At 43.4% G+C, this 17,066-nt stretch overlaps 1 protein-coding gene across 1 annotated transcript in view; it reads left to right on the top strand.

The window, feature by feature from the left end:
- LOC138246182 (uncharacterized) overlaps window positions 1–17,066 on the top strand; it is a 448,661-nt gene that overhangs the window by 144,150 nt on the left and 287,445 nt on the right. The window contains exon 10 of the mRNA XM_069200506.1: window positions 13,853–13,948. Within this exon, the coding sequence (XP_069056607.1) occupies window positions 13,853–13,948 (96 nt within the window). The remainder of the gene's footprint in view (window positions 1–13,852; window positions 13,949–17,066) is intronic.

Raw genomic sequence — 17,066 nt, 5'->3', positions numbered from 1 at the left:
TGAGTGTGATTCTCCTTTACCCTGACTAGAGTGAGGGTCCTTGCTTGGACAGGGGGAAACCTGACTGCCAACCAAAGACCCCATTTCTAACATACGGTATGTCATTGTATATTATAGTATGGTTGGGCCTGTCACTGTATAACATTGTATGTCACTGTATAGTATAGTATAGTGTAGTTTGACTTGTCATTGTATAGTATGATATGGCCTGGCATTAGATATTAAAGTATGGTCCGGTCTGTCACTGTATGGTATGAAATTGTATGGCTGGTCACTGTATGGTGTGACCTGTAACTGCATATGATGGAGTGGCATTGCAACAATGGGGGTTCATTGCCTTAGAAGTCTCAGGAAATGTATAAATACTCTGCATGTATAATCTAATAGATTTTTAAAAATAGCAAAAATAAAATAAAAATCCCTAAGCAGGAAGCACAAAGTATCATATAACTGGAGTTGAGTGTACTGACTCTTAAGGATCCATTTTATTCACACGGCAAGCACTGTGCGCAAACTGAAAAAACATATTTCAAATAAGGATGTTAAAGGTCCTGATGGATGCCAGAGTTTCTGATTTACTAACACACAACCACTTAGATTGCATGCAAATTTAACTTCTGGAGTCTTTGCAAATCTGGCATGGGCACTCCTAGAATTACACTGCACAGCCTCTGAAATGCTTCTCAATCTTATTACCAACAAAATTCAAACAAATTAGCAGAGCAAACCATAAGTATTAAACAGCTACGGGAACTAAAACGACAATAGGAGGCGCAGTGTGGGTGTCAGCAAACCTCCGATGAGACTCGGTTTATCATTCGCAGCATTCTTTGCTGTTGCATTAGTGTATGCAGCTGTCACCTCAAGTAATTCCACAGAGGTGGAGATTTGATCTTCGTGTAAAGCGATAATTTTGTAGCATTGACCATTACACTGTGTGCTATCAATGTTGATCATATTGTTTGCTAGGCCCCAATAAATTCTAAATCAGTTGTTTAAAAACAAAAGTGGCTCTGGCATAGACTTTAAATTAAAGATTGTCCTTTTAAGACATCAAGGGAACTTCCAAAACCTCAGCCTGAAGCACAGCGATAATGTGACCAGGTGCAGTTCCTACCCACTCATAAGTTTAACAGGAATTTTCTATGTCACTACATTGACGTTCAAACTATACAGAGAACTCTGAGCGGTAAGTGTAGTCACCAAGTTGTTGACTCGCTATGCCTTGTAGAACGTACCAATAAGATGGAAAGCAGGAAAGTGGAAGTAAAAGAATAGATAAGCATTTTTTTTGGCTGGTCTGTCATCTCATATTCCAGGGGTACCAAGATAACCACACACCTGGATCATCAGTCTCCCCAGTCTGCCACCGTCTTAAATTCTTGTCTTCTGTTCAGCATTAAATGTGTTTCGTTTTACTGCAGCTCAGTGCAAATAAAATGGAAATTAATAATAGGCAAGCTCATTGACAGATAGTGTAACTCTGATTGGCCTTTGGCCGGGCCATGGCTCCTCTCTCTCAGCTAAACTGACATTTTTTAATCTTTTTTTTTTTTTTGGCCCCCATCTTTCTATACATCAGCTAAACTTTATTATTAATATTATTTCATATTACTTAAACGTTATTATTAACATTTAATATTACTTTATTAATAACTCTGTATTGTTACTTTAGTTAAATATTGTTAAATTTAGGACAAATCAACGGTTTAGGACCAGAACCGAGGGTCAAACCTATTTTAAATTGTAATAAATTAGCTCTTACACGTTTACTGGAAAATATATAATCTATTCTGGTTTGGGAGGTTGCACTGGGGAAAAATACAATTTTTGAACATTAGATTGGAAATCCTCAATGTGTTATCTAAGGCTCCTGCCCTAAAATGTATTCATGTTATTCAGAATATATCTTACGTTGGATTCCCTATCTGGAAATTGGACCAAAATATGTGGCAGCAGAACCCACTCACTATTATATTATTAGTAGAAGACCGCAATGTACTATTAAAAACATCCTAAAATTCTACGTCAAGATGATTTATTCTATACATATTGAAAATTCTTAAAAGAATTCCATTGATCTTTATGTGTACCATTAGCATCGCTGTCTTTTGTTACAACGGTGAGATTTAAGGATTTGTTAAGCAATGCAGTAGTACTATTTTTTTCTGTAAGGTTGCTGAGACAGTCTTTAACGTTTGAGGGCATCCAATTCCAAAAGGCGAGTTTCATGCAGAAGAGTCTTGATAAGTGTGTGAATTCTTTGTCTCTTTTAAAAAAAATACTTTTCATCAAACATTTCCTACTTATTCTTTCCATAAAAAAATTATATTCCTACTGTTTTTTTCTGTTTTACCCCCCCTCCCATCTTTACCACTATTCAATATCATACTTTCACAGTTCAAAGTTCAAATAGATTCTCAAATTCACTTGAATATTGCTCTTAGACGTGGAGTGCACATGATCTCTCTGCTGTCTTTGTCCATGTGGTCTTGAACTGGTTGCCATATTGACCTGAAATAATTTGTCTTTCAGCAACTGTTTACTTAGACACTTCATCATTATTGTACCCAGTACTTTAACATAACCTTATGGTCAGTGTAGGGCTGTGTTCAGCCTCCCCATTCTTGCTGTGACTATTTTTGCATTTACAAATAGTTATGGAACTCAGTGATCACTCCCTATGTTTTCCCATATGTCAGGAGCTCTCCCATGTTCCACGGATGATTGCAACAAAACCATCTGCCCCATATCCTGGTAATCGTGAATGTTTTAAATACATTGAACTCTGATGGTATCCGAGCACCAAATTGTTTCCGTAGAGTGTGGGAGACCTTTATACCTAAAAAATTAACTCATTCCATACTTTACTGAAATACTTTTATGTTCAGCTTTTCGACACCTTCTCCAAGGTGCTTCTTTGTTGAATGGCCTTCTAATGGAAGTGTACATCTGTGGAAAAGAGTTAGGAATGTTTGCCAGCAGGCTATAATTAAGGTTTAGGGTTTTGTTCAAGAAAACTGAAAAATCACTACTTAATAATGGCAATTGTATCAAGTTAACTAGTAGATCAGATGGAGGTAATATAGCACGCACTATGCTTTGCAGGCTCTTACCCTAAAGAACACTTATAAATTGTGTTTATTTATTTATAAAATGTAAACTGTCGCCAAATTACAGTGTTGCTAGAAACAGAACACCAAGAGCTAAAAAGGGTGTAATGTCACAACAGAACCACAATAAAATGAGAGTTTTAACAAACAAGAAATTACTTTGCGAACAATCGGAGATCTGACACAGTTGAACCAACAAGGGCAATCCAATTGTGGTCTAGGTACCCAGACCACTGTCCCACATAGCGAACTATCTTGAAACATGAATCCCTGAGCAATGTAGGGGGGCAAGTTTCAATACATGCACAGGAGTGTAAAGTGTTATCAAATCAGAGATGAATACCATACCAGATCTTTAGACAGCCTAGTTAAGTACCTTAAATTTGTGCATTGTTTAACGGGTGCAAAAAAAAGCTGTACAGAGCAGTAAAACTCAGCAAATTGGTTCATGCAAAGCCAGCCCTACTAGCATCACACTGTCATAGCATTGAATAGAAAATCACTGTCAGGACAAGAGGGAGCAAGATGGTGGCCACGTAGCTGACGGCCGTTAGACCCTGCCGACCCCAGACGCCGGCAGCAGCTGACCAGTAGTTGGTGAAGACGCAATGCTGGGCTAACACGTGTGTGTCCTCTACCCCCGCTTTTCCCTTCTTCGCAGCGGTAAGCCTACGGATGGGCCCTGGAGTGTGCCCCCCCTCCTGCCCCTGAGGAACAGAGAGGTGTGGCGCTGCAGTGGCTGGTCGCGACTGTGCATGGAACTCGAGGAGAGTAATGCGCACAGATGTGCGCACCCTCCTCACGCTCTTGCCTTTTCCGTGGAGTAGTAGCAGGAGAAGACGCCGGCAGCAATAGAGCAGCAGCTGGTGAAGATGCAATGCCGGATCAACACATGTGGGCCCTCTCCTCCCGCTTTTGCCTTCCCCACGGCGGCGACTTAACGTACGGGCCCTGGAGTGTGGCCTCCCCCTTTCGAGGAGCAGAGAGCCTTGGCGCCGTATCTGCCAACCCTGTGTTCTAAGTACGGGTAAGGTGCCTCAGGAGATTATTTAACGGATGGTACAAGGCCTCAACGCTTAATGTTTACAGGGCTTACCTTAGGGCTAGGTTAATTGGATATGTATGGCCAGGACTCCAGGGATAACAGCGTATTGCTATTTGACTAGTACTCTTAGATTGTTTGCGTGGAGCACGGAATTTCTGTTAACGAGGCTCTGCAAATTTCATGATACGCTTCCCTGTGACCTCAAAGTAATTATGGCACCAAAAAGCAACCGAAATCTTAGTGAAAAAAGGGAGGGGCCCCGGACAGCACGAATCGGGAAAGCTAATGGGGAATCCATCCCCAGAAGTAGACGTCCTATCTCAGCAGCGGTGAAGCTGAGCGGAAAAACTAGAGTCGGGGGCTACTAAGGATGCTATGAACAGTATTCCCCTCCATCCTCCCCATTGGATGTTAGAGGGAAGGATAAACTACAACCTACGATTACGTGTTATTTGATTGGGGTATTGCAAGAATATAGTTCTGAGCATATTGAGCCCCCTCCAGTAGACAGCCAATCAGCACTAAAACAAAATCATATGTTGATCAGTGGGGAGAGGGCACGCTCCGAAGGCGCTAGGGAAAGATTTAATGAGAATGACTCTCTCCTGACTGCGATGCAAGGTGCCGATGTTGGACCGTTAAACCCAGATCTGTGACTGGGGGTGAATGTTTGATTTATTCTGCATTCCGTCCATCATCTGTTGTTTTTGCTTTTGTTGCCACAAGTGAGAAGGGTATGCCAAGACGTGGGTCCCTTGCTTGCTATGCCACCAGATTCAAGCTACCCTGGCTGATGAAGGGTGATACCCTGAAACCGGTTCCAGGATGCTTTTTTCTGGTCCAGGGAAGACTTGGCCTGGCAGTTCAGGCTGGACTGTTCCCATAGGGAACAGGGCAAAACTGATTTGCATATGGCAGGGTCCAAACTGGAATGGCATGGCAAGCAAAAAAACTGATGGATTAAACCCAGATCTGTGACTGGGGGTGAATGTTTGATTTATTCTGCATTGCGTCTATCATCTGTTGTTTTTGATGTTGGACCGTTAGGCACTTGGGGCAACAGAGAAGACCAAAAGCTGTTAAATAATGAGGAAGTTAATATGCCCCTCAGCAAAAGTATGCAAGCACGTTCTGTAGAACTAGAATCCAATGCCAGCGTTCAGGTCAGCCAAGGGGAAGTTGATATCTCTCCTGTGGGGTGCTAGGGGGACTCAAGCCACATGGTCCAAAGTCTTGAGGCAGGAGCCAAAAAGACTGGGACGAGGAAGAAAGCACCTGACTGGTCTAAGGATGGTGGCGATAAATTTTATTCTTTAACTCAGGATTCAGATACTTCTAGCAGTGGCCACAATCTGAGTGAAACAAGAGGTAGTATTTCCTCAGAGTCAGAGAGCATATCATCAATCGCGGAGTCCACTGTGCGACAGCAACGGCGGCAGCGCAAGGGCTTAAAAACGCGGGTTGGTCTCAGCGGTGGAACTGAGCTCCCAGCTCAAAGTAGTAAGACACTTAAATAGGACTATTCAGGAACCAACCTGACGGGCACAGCGAAGGTACACACCTCTGAGGTTCAATCCGAGGCTGACAAGGGAGCTGACATGCGGGCAGGCTGTCCGGACCTTAGTATCGGCACCATTAGTAGAGGTTCAGAAATGTTACAGTCAATATATGACTCGATCAAGGAGCTGCAAACAGAGACAAGGGTGGAGAGCCGTCGGGCCCGGATGGCTACAAAACGCCTGCAAGGAACTGTTCGCAAGGTGGTGAAGTCTTGTATAGAAATCAAAGAAAAATTAAGTACAACGGATGAAAGAACGATGGCGGTGGAGGCGAATGTTGAGGCCCTAAGAGAACAAAGTGTAGCGCATGATGGACAATTGACTGATATCATGTGGAAACTTGAAGACCAGGAGAATCAGCAGAGGAGGAATAATTGTATGCTTTTTACGCATTGGAGAATGGGTTGAGGGCAATGATATCAGGGCATATATGATTAAAGTGTTGTGAGATGCCTTCCCAGAGCTTACCAATTGGGACTGGGAGACTGAGGTCCAAAGGGTACATAGATTTCCAGGAGTACGGCAAGGGGGTGGTCGCAAAGTGGAATCTAAATATCCTAGAGCTATATTAGTCTATTTTGGTAATTACTTGTTGAGACAGGCCATATTTGAAAAAGCCCGCCCAGATGCCCCAATCTTTGTGGAAGGGGTTACTTTTTTTACTCGACCAGACTATTACCATGTTACCGTGGAGCGAAGATGGAGGCTACAGCAGTTGATCACACCTTTTCAGGACAAAGGAGGGGAGGCGTATTTGCTGGCACCTGCTCGTTTAAAGACTGGTTAATGGGAAAGTTAGATTGTTTAATTCTGAGGTTCAGGCAAAAGAGTACCTGCTGGGGCTTAAAGTGGTATAATAAGCAAGAAGTGAGGTATTTGTCTCTAGGTGGGAATGTTAATTAAGAAAGCAGGGGGTTCTTAAAGGAGATAAGTTGGGCAGTTTGGGGTGGGCCTGCGGTCTGTACCTGGGTGCCACCAACATTCAGACCAACGCTGGTCTGATTGCTCCGAGGGGGGGGGGGAGTGGGGGTGGGGAAGGGAAGTCTCAGCGAGGGTTGAGGGAGGGAGCGGGGAGGAGGGGGTTAAGAGGAGGAATGTGGGGCAGATGGGGAGGAGGGAAGTAGAGCGGGGCGTGGGAGGAAGGGGCAGGGTTGTGGGGAGAGGGGGTGAGATGCCATTGGTGGGGGAGGGAGGAAAATTTGGCACCCAAGGAAATGCAAACAAAGATTTGATTAACAAGTACAAACTGTCTCACTGCTCAGAGTATTTAGTATGAAGATGGAATCAAAGGGGCAGAGATGGAGAACTAAGTATCACTGTAAGAGTAGTGAGTTGATTATTAATAATGGTGATTTAGACATGCAAAATCAATTTGAGATATCTATATGGCGGTGCTTCAGATGGCATCTATAAATATATGTGGCCTAAATAATCCCCGCAAGAGGAGGAAAATGACTGGGGATCTGAAAATGTTAAAAGCGGACATTTACTGTCTGCAAGAAACACATATAGAAAAGTCAGATAGAACTCTGCGGGAGACTCTAGGTTTGCGTCTGGTAGGGTGCACTGAGCAAAAGTCTAAAACAAAGGGGGTCGCCATCCTGTCAAGTAATTCTAAATGTGCTGTCACCCGGAGGAAAGCGGATCCGATTGGGAGATGGGTGCTTATAGAATGTCTATTGGGTAATGTTAGATTCACGATATGTTCATTGTATGGCTTGTGGATGACGATCCGTCATTATTTGATTTTATTTCTGCAGAACTAGCAGCATGGCCCGCCCCGTACTTCGTATGTGGTGATTTAATTTTTAATGGGTCATGGGATGGACCGCAGAATCTAAGAGATGTTAGGAAGGAAAGATACCTGGGACTCAAGCCTAGAGTTTTTCAGGCCCTCAAGAATATGCAAGGGAAACTGGATTGATAGATGTATGGCCAATACTGAAAAGGTCAAACCCGGGATTTACACATTTCTCAGCTCCCCATAGGAAGTTTTTACGGCTAGACTATTTTCTTGTCTCATCTATATTCCTAGGCGGATTGGAGATCAAGTTATACCCCCGGTTCATGGCAGATCATAATCCTCTGCTGTTGGAAGTTAAGATAAAGGATTGAAGGAGACTTAGGAAGGGCTGGACGTTTGAGAGAGCTCTGCTGAATGAACCCCTTTATATTCAGCATATGAGCATGCGTTTGAAGAAATTTCTGGATTTCAACATGGGAACTGCCCCAGTTGAGATAGTGTGGGATTCTTGAAAGGCTGTGATAAGGGGGGAAACTCTCGGTTTCAGTGTAAGATGACAAAAACAGGCAGCAGACCAGCTTCAGGTATTCATGGGAAAATTGCAGGCAGCAGAAGAGCAACTTATTGGAGTGATCAAGAATGATGCAGATATTGAGCATGCTTTATATCATATAGCGATAGCCAAGATGTTATTAGATAAATATTCAGTGGAAAGTGTAGCAGAAAAATATCTAGCAAGGCGAATGGAGTGTTACGAATACAGTGAGAAAGTAGGGGATATTTTGGCAATGCGGAGCTGCCAAAGGGCCTTTATTGGCTCAGTCTCGAAAGTGCAGAATAAGGCAGGGCTGATAGTTACAGGCCCCAATACAATCAGGGAAGCTTTTCGGGAGTACTATGCAGAACAATATAGTGCCGCTACTACTGGTATGGAGCAAACTGATAGTAGTTGACTGATCGAGACTCTGGGTGGTCGGACTACCCCAGAGGAGCAAATAGCACTAGGACAGGAGGTTACAATGGAGGAGTTGAGGACGCACTTAGAGGGCTTCCGAATGGGAAGACTGCAGGCCTGTATGGTATTCCTCTTGAATTATACAAACACTTTAAGAGCATGCTTTTACCGGTGCTGTTGAATGTACTAATCCAAGTACAGCGAGGGGGTAATCCCCCACCATCCTGGGGTACCACTAACATAGTAGTATTTTTAAAGAAAGGTAAAGATCCGCTTTGCTTAAGCTCGTATCGCCCAATTACCCTTATAAATAGTGATGCGAAAGCTTATTCTAAAATATTCGCGACTCAGCTGTCTGCCTGTATCAGCAAGTTGGTTAGTTATAATCAGCATGGGTTTGTCCCTGGCAGGGACACAACTGATCATATTAAAAGGGTGATAGCATTATTTTAGGCTACATATATAGCAGAAAAGTCCATGGCTATGATTCTGTTGGATGCTGAGAAAGCATTCAGTAGAGTCAATTGGGAATATCTGTGGGAAACTGTGAAGATATACGGTCTAGGGCAAAGATTCATCACAGCAGTTAAGGCCCTGTGTAAACACCCAAGCGCTAGAATACAGATATGTGGAGACTACTCAAATGATCTAAGGATCGAGCGGGGTACACGGCAAGGATGTCCGTGTTCACCTTTATTATTTACATTATATTTAGATCCTTTCCTGCGTTATTTGGTAAAAAATGCAAATATTCAGCCGTGGTCCGTAATGGGTGGGGTACAAAAATTCTGGCTTACGCAGGCGATGTTGCAGTTATTACTGTTAACCCGGATCTCTGGCCCTCAAGGAAATTGAGAGGGCTGCAGAAAGCTTTGGGGTAGCTTCTGGCTACTCACTTAATAAAGATAAAACTCAGATAGTATTAAATGAGTATTGCAGATCGGATTCAAAAAGGGTAGATCAGGCAGTTTATTTAGGGGTTGATATTCGACCTCAGGTAGAGCAGATCGTCCGGAATAATCTTATGCCAATTGTTAATAATGCTAGATATAATCTCGGCAGATGGAATAATCTACATATGATAATTATGGAGAGGTGTAATAAGATAAAGATGATGCTTCTCCCTAAAGTTTTATATCTATTTTGGGCTATTCCACTAGAGTTCGAGAAATCTTGGTTTAGCATGCTGGATCAACTTATAATGCGGTTTGTTTGGTTGTATGGTAAGATTCGGAGAGCCAGTAAATATATGACACTATCTAGGGAGAAGGGTGGGTGTTCTCTTCCTAATTTTAAGATGTACCAGATGGCAGCTGCAATGCAGTATATGCATCCCTTGTTTAAAAATAGCAGCACGGTAAGGGGTGAAGAGTATGTTCCGAATATTTATGAATTATTAATAGGGTCTGCCGCTAATGGGCCACTGTTGGCGTTTCTGGAGCCCTGCTATTTTAAAAAGGTTCGGTTTAAAGGTCTAAATGCTGCGACACCTGGCTGAAGAGAATTGGGCTTGGCAGTTATAACTATTATACTTTGATTATGAATAATACTCTACTCCCTGAGATATTTAGAGATAATCTTATGGCAAGTTGGAATCGACAGGGGATACAAAGATTAGGTGATTTTATTGATGGATCTCTAATCACTACATTTGAGAATTTGCGTGGGAAATTTGGTCTGGCCCAAAGGTTTTTTTTCAAATACATACAAGTAAGGGATTTTATTCATAGGAAAACTGGTGGGGCAGCAGGCTTTGCAAAGAGTTCTTTGTTAGAGATAATTATCTCCTGTGATAAGATCACGATAAGGTCAATATACGCCAGACTGCATGATGAATTACCTGAGGACTTGGCAAAGTATAGTAAAAAAAAGCGGTGTGACAAGCTTAACATGGAAGAAATTGATTTTATGAATACCTGGGGCTAGGGTGTAGTACCCTGACTTCAGCACCCCTCCAGGTACAACATTATAAAACGATTTGTGACCTGTATATCACCCCTGGGAAGCTATTGAAGAGGGGTTGGGTAGAGGGGATACATTGCCCAAGATGTCAGTTATATGGTGCGGATGTAATTCATATGTTTTCCACCTGTACAAAGCTGGCGATCCTGCGGCAGAAAGTTGAGCAGCTCATTAAAGATGTTGCTAGGCTAGAAGTTGAACTAACCCCTGGAGTTGTGATACTCAGAGTCTCGGATTCAATTGAGCCAAGTGTCTCTATGTTTATCTTTGCAGTTATGTCTGTGTATCGACTTTGTATTTCTTCTGCATGGTTGGCTCAACAACCCCCCACATACCAAACCTGACTAAATCGCCTCCTTGCAATATATCAGTTGGAACACGCATTGTATGAACGAAAAGGGAAGGGAGGGAGACGAAAGGGACAAGCCACATGGGGAATATTGGGTGAATGGTTAGCCAACAGGTAGTGTAATCACAGAGGCAATGTAGAGTAGGGTGAATGCTCCTTTGCACATTGTAATATGATTGTTTAACTTGATGAATTTGAATTTGTACTATCTTGGGTACTGATAACAAAAAAAACAACAACAAAAATTAAAAAAAGAAAATCATTGTCAACTCTCTGAATTGATTCTTGGGCAGTACTGGGCACCTGGACTAAACTAGCTCTGAAAACTGTTGCTTAGCTACATTCCAGAACCACACTTAAAAAATTAGCTGCCAAATACTAGTTTATCGGATGAGGTGCCCTGCATCCAAATTGTCAGGAATAAACCTGAGAATACCCTTTCTCCGAGTTAATAGAGCAAAGCAAAAACTGAAAGTCAGTACAGTGCTGAAAAACTTATTATTATGGAATGTCTTTCGCTACAAAGGCTGCCACAGTCTAACTGATCATGTCATTATTAATATATTTTGTAAGCTACTCCCCAGCTATTGTAATGCATTATACATGTTGCATCTGCCTATTATATCCATCTCATGTTTGTTTGAGTCTTACGCATTCAATGCCTTAGGTGTTTTAGGCAGCCCGTAGCCCAAACACAACCCCACCCCTCACCCAACCACAACCGAGAAAACCCCAACCCCGCCCGACCAGCCCCCCACCCTCCTGCGGTGACTCTAATTCACTGAGGCACGGTGCCACTACTCTCCACTGTCTGATGTGCTGCTCACACCTTTATGAGGCCCCAGTTTGCTCGGGCCACCCCCTCAACTAAACGTAGGGGCTGCTAAATGGCACACTTGCATACTGTTCACTTGCTTATTTCTCTTAAAACATCTTGAACTATTAGAAATAACAGTGCAGTTACCGCCTTTTCTTATTGCAAAACTGCCCGATAGCCTCCTTCTCCCTCAGATCCATTTACTGCTTCAGTTAAATTCATTAGCACCAGTTAAATTCATAAAGCCAATTTCCAAGGGCCCTTCGGTTCAACCTTAGCAAGTTTTAAGACTGAATTTCAGACAAATACATTTGTGCCATCTCAAAGTCCATGAAAAACCTTGAATGTTCCCTTAAACAGAACTTTCAGTCTAGCAGGCTGCAGAAGTCTGACTTGATCTCCTGCCAATGCTGTTGTAAATTCCTTTTTTGGTGTTTTGCTTTTCAGACTGATACTGCACAACATACCAGATCAGATTGTGTCCATTTTCTGCATTGTTATCCTCTTTTTACTTTCTTTCCCTCCTTCTTTCTTTACTTTGTTGTGTTTCTTTCTTTCTCCTTCCTTTGTTTCCTGCATTCTCTTGTCATAAGGCTCTTTTAGAACCCCAGTTGGGCACTCCTATCTGCTTAATTTCCCAGCGTGTGCCTTATTTTATATTTACATGCATCTTCATTCATATTTTAGCAAGCATTGTTTTAGCAATTGTTTTTACATATTTTATTAGTTGCTTCTTCTAGGAAGGCAGAGTTTAAGCTGCCTGTTTAATCAGCATTGTACTACATATAATCTGTACTCCTTGTCCAAGGCTGTGACACATAAGACATAATATCCTACCTTGTATTTGCCATCCCAGGAGTCAGATTCTATTTCTGAGACAAAGTATTACATCAGAGCTGCTGCCCAAACGAGGCATGGTCATTATATAAACTACACTTAGACCCAGTGGGTGTAGAGGACATTCTGGTCATGACCATCCTTTCCTTTGGACCGACAGCTTCACTATCACTAGTGCTGATTTCTCAGGTTTCTGAGAAGATTGCCATCTGCATCACAGGAAGACCCCTGCTTTTCTGTTCAGGTATGAGTTTGGGACAAATCCTTTAGGTTGGGCCAGGCAGAAGGTTACAACCACTATGCTGTCAGATTTAGACATAGGATTTTGGTAGGAACGTCTAGGTTCTATAGAAACATGCAATATGGTGGGGTTGTTTATCATATTTACTCTTGCTGTCATGTTTGTTACTGCGCTCTGTTTTATCTTCCTAATCATCGCAGCACATGCTTTTTATAAACGAAAATGATTGCTTCAAGAAAATGCATTGAATTCCTTTTTGCATTCTGTATAACCTTGGTATGTGTGAGTAACTGTGCGAAAGGGGCGCTGTCGGTTTCCACAATTTCACAGAGTAGTCAGATTGTCATGTTTAAGTTGCTGTAAACTACTTTTACCCCGACAGGTTTTTTGGTCAGAGTGAGGCATGTGACCTAGCCTGGAGTTAGGCTGAGAGCTGCCAAGTGGGTTAGGGTGCACTCAGTCTCCCACGTTTGGTGGTGCTGCTGTCCTCAACATGCAGTCTTGTTACCAAAATGGGAACTGTATAACACTCTCGTCCTTGCCTTCTTTCTCTCCCATCTTCTTTCATTCTTGCCTTTTATTCTCTGTTTTCGTTCTATTTTTCCTTTTTACTTCTTTCTTTCAATTTTTCTCTTTCCTTCTTAGAGACAAGAGGCTTGCAGCCAATACAAATTCAGTTTTGTGTTAGGCAAGATCTTTTGATCCTACTACAATTATGTGTATAACATAGTTACTAGCAGGGGTTTCAGCCAAACTTCATCCATTAGTATGTGGTTGGTATCATTCACGTTTTTGTCTCACCCACTCCAGCATGCCTTACAGGGCAATGTATCAGCCTACTTCAGCACATGGTTGACTTTACTAGGCATTACGGCATGTTGCCCTTTCACAAGCAACATATTTACACATCAAGTAGTTCCCTTCATGTAGAGGAGTACTATGGTAATGTGCATGTTTTTTTAGGCCCCAAAAGATTTTTGCCTGTAGCAATTTTTTTTTTTTTTAGATTGATGAAGCCCCAGCCTATACCCAGACAATACATTTTTCCAAAAACCATGGAAAAATAAGAATTGCCAGAAGGCTGGCCGACCACGCCAGACCTGTTCGCTTTGCCAATGCTTGTTGCTACACTGTCCGCGCTAAATTTGTATAAGGTACCAAAAAAACAATTATCTAGAGTATCTAAGTGTGCAATGAAGATATCACTAACTCGTTTCAATTTTTCACTAGACAAAATGTGCACAGTTTCTGCTGGTGAAGCAGGAGAATGACCCAGGGATGTTTATGGACATTTCAGCATTTGGTGCTAATGTTCAGACGACGCAGGTAAGAAGATAATCAAAGAATCTTCAATAAAAAGTACAATAAAATAAAACTACTCTTCCAAAGAATTGTGTACCTGGGCCTTTTTTAATACTGTATTGAAGATTTTGGGGTTGCATCCAGTGTTTCGGCTGAAGACTTTGCATACTGACCTTGATTAACATTTGTTCTTTTTGGGGTTGGGGGGGGGGTATAGATAGGGATATGGGTGTGTTGTGTGTATGTTCACTCACTTCATCTGTTTATCCCACCCTGAGTGGAGTGATTGAGTGTGGTCATGCTGCTTGAGAATTGTGTTGGCTGTGTGTGCCCTTTAACTGATCTGTGTCAGTGAACACACTAAGAGTGGCTCAGTTGTTCATTTAAGGAAGAGCCATTGGTATGCCTTCCATTTCCCATTCGGCCCCTAAGGACCATTGACACACACTTTTTGCGAGCAAGCTGCTGCTTTCAAGGGGGTCATTGCTAATTTGCTCATATGTCTAGGGTGACAGGTAGTTTTGTTGTTTTACACTCCAGACATTTACAATTTACTAGCAAGCACAGGAAACTGGCAATAACTCCCTTTAATGAGCCTTGTCACATGTAGGATTATCTTGTTCTCAGAAAAGAGATGTTTTAAGGACAGTTACTGCCATGGAGTTGTTCCTAGCTTGCTTACACCAATGCCTTCATTTAGTCTTTTCTCAATTCCAGTCATCACCCTTGCAAAATCCGACAATGTCCCATATCTAATCACAGTTTATTTGCATGCATATTTATATGTGTAAAGATGACTTGACTTGTCTTGAAATGTAAATTATAGTGTTATTGTTGTTAAGATGTCTACACCAATTTCAGATTCTGGTTCCAACCTTCAAGCAAGATAGTGTTGTGGTATAATTAGCTGAATCTGCACTATTTTAGTTATTATAGACATGCTTTACTTCCTCTACCATCCCACACTGTCTTAAAACCTTATATCCCAGAGCCCCCGGATTTTATTGTCTGGAAACCGCAGTTTGTCTGTTTTTATGAACACACCACTGTGAGGACAAAAGGACAATGCTTCATCTAGGAGGCAAGGGATTATAAACTCATATACTGCATCATACAACTACTAACATTTAATAACGTAAATGCCCAGTTAGTGATTTATTTTAATGCAATAGGGATTTTATTTACAGGTATGTAGACGGACAAGCTACAAATGTGGTACTGATAGAAAACGGGAGAGTGTAACACCTGTTTGAGGCCATTTGTAAAGCAATTAAAAAAACATTGGCCCTGTGACCAAGCCCCTCCGCCTCCCCCTGCACTTACTTCCAAGCGCTCTGTAGCACTGGCAGTATAGCGCCCACTGCCCTGCCTGTTGCTGCCTCCTGCTGCTTCTGTTAGCCTGCTGCTTCTTGTCTAATTCAGGGCCCTGCTGCCGCCCCTTCGCTCTTTTCACTCTTTTTGCCCTCCCAGGCCCCACCGCGTTCCAGCAGTTTTTTCCCCGCTCTGCTGCCCTGCCCCTCCTACTGCAGGAAGTACTTAATGTTGGTCGCTGTGTGACTCCATTGAGCAATCCCTGATGCTCCCACTTGCACTTACTGCCAAGCGCTTTATAGCACTGGCAATGTAGCGCCCACTGGCCCTGCCTGTTGCTGCCTCCTGCTCCTTCTGTTAGCCCACTGATTCCTGCCTAATTCAGGCCCCCACTGATTCCCCTTTGCATCTTTCTGCCCTTTTTGCCCCCCATGCCCCACCATGCTCCTGCTGTTTTTTTTTCTCCCCCTCCTCTCCCCGCACTCTTCCCCTCCAGGACCTGCTTAATGGTGGTCACTGTGTGACTGTGTAGCGGGCGTACCAATGGCATGCCTGTCCGCGCCTGGACTGCACCCTGCGCCAGGACCGCTACTCCACAGACGAGCTCCAGGTCCTCAACACCGGAAGCCAAGATTCCCACTGCTGCGTGGCCTCTGCGCTCTGCCAAAGGACCGTTAGCCTGCCACAACCGCCACTTCTGCTTCACAGGACCACCTACCCACACAGGACCCAACACCACTACCTCCCAGAAGACCGCCACCAACCCAGAGCCGTAACACTGCATCATGCTCAATACCCACTCCCTCAGAAATCATGCCATGGAAATCTGGGACACCATCACCACCCTCACCCCAGATGCCTCCATCACCGAAACATGACTGTACCCTGCCTCCAAATCAGACATCGCCACCCCGACAGACAGAAGATGATACACCAGTACCGCCCTAACAAGCATGGCAGAGGATATGCCATACTTTTCAAGGAAACCATCCAATTCTCTGCCATGAATGACAACCCAACACCTGTCATGGGACACCTTAACTTCCTACTACACATCGACCCCAAGATGACCATAAGAGGTATCCTTCCCCACAGCATCGTTCCCAGATGGAATTAAGCACGCAGACGTCGGACGCCTCTTAAAGAAGCCCTCAGCCGACCCCAGCGTCATCAAGAACTACAGCCAACCTCACTGCTTGCATACCCAGCCAAAGTACTTGAGAAGCCCATCAACTGACAGCTCACCAACTACTTAGAACGGAACCACTTACTCAATGCATCACAATCCGGTTTCCGGGCCAACAATAGCACCAAGATTGCGCTCATCGCCGCAACAGGCATCAGAACCTTCCTTGACCAAGGGGAAAATGTCTCTGATTCTCCTCAACCTGTCGGCAGCATTCTACACGGTCACCCACTACATCCTTATCGCTAGATTCCACAAGGTCGCAATTCAACAACACGCCCTCAAGTGGATCACCTTATTCCTCTCAGGATGCTCCCAGAGTATCCGCCTACCTCCATTCTCCTTCGCCCCCAAGAACACCATATATGGCATCCACCAAGGATCATCACTCAGCCCCACGCTGTTCAACATATACATGGCCCCCCTCGCAGACTCAGTCAGAGCCCATGGGCTCAACATCTTCTAGGAGATTACACCTAGCTCATCCTTTCACTCACGAAAGACCCCTCTAACACCAAAATCAACTTCCGCAACTCCATGATCGACGTAGCCAACTGGATGAAAGACAGCTGCCTAAAATTGAACTCAAAGAAAAACCGAGGTACTGATCAAAGAATACCTGCCCTTGAGACCACAGCTGGTTGC

The sequence above is a fragment of the Pleurodeles waltl genome, chromosome 7 (assembly GCF_031143425.1).
Source record: "Pleurodeles waltl isolate 20211129_DDA chromosome 7, aPleWal1.hap1.20221129, whole genome shotgun sequence".
NCBI classification, from domain to species: domain Eukaryota; kingdom Metazoa; phylum Chordata; class Amphibia; order Caudata; family Salamandridae; genus Pleurodeles; species Pleurodeles waltl.
Note: the sequence above shows the minus strand (reverse complement) of the source record. Positions and strands in the feature narration are given on the sequence as shown.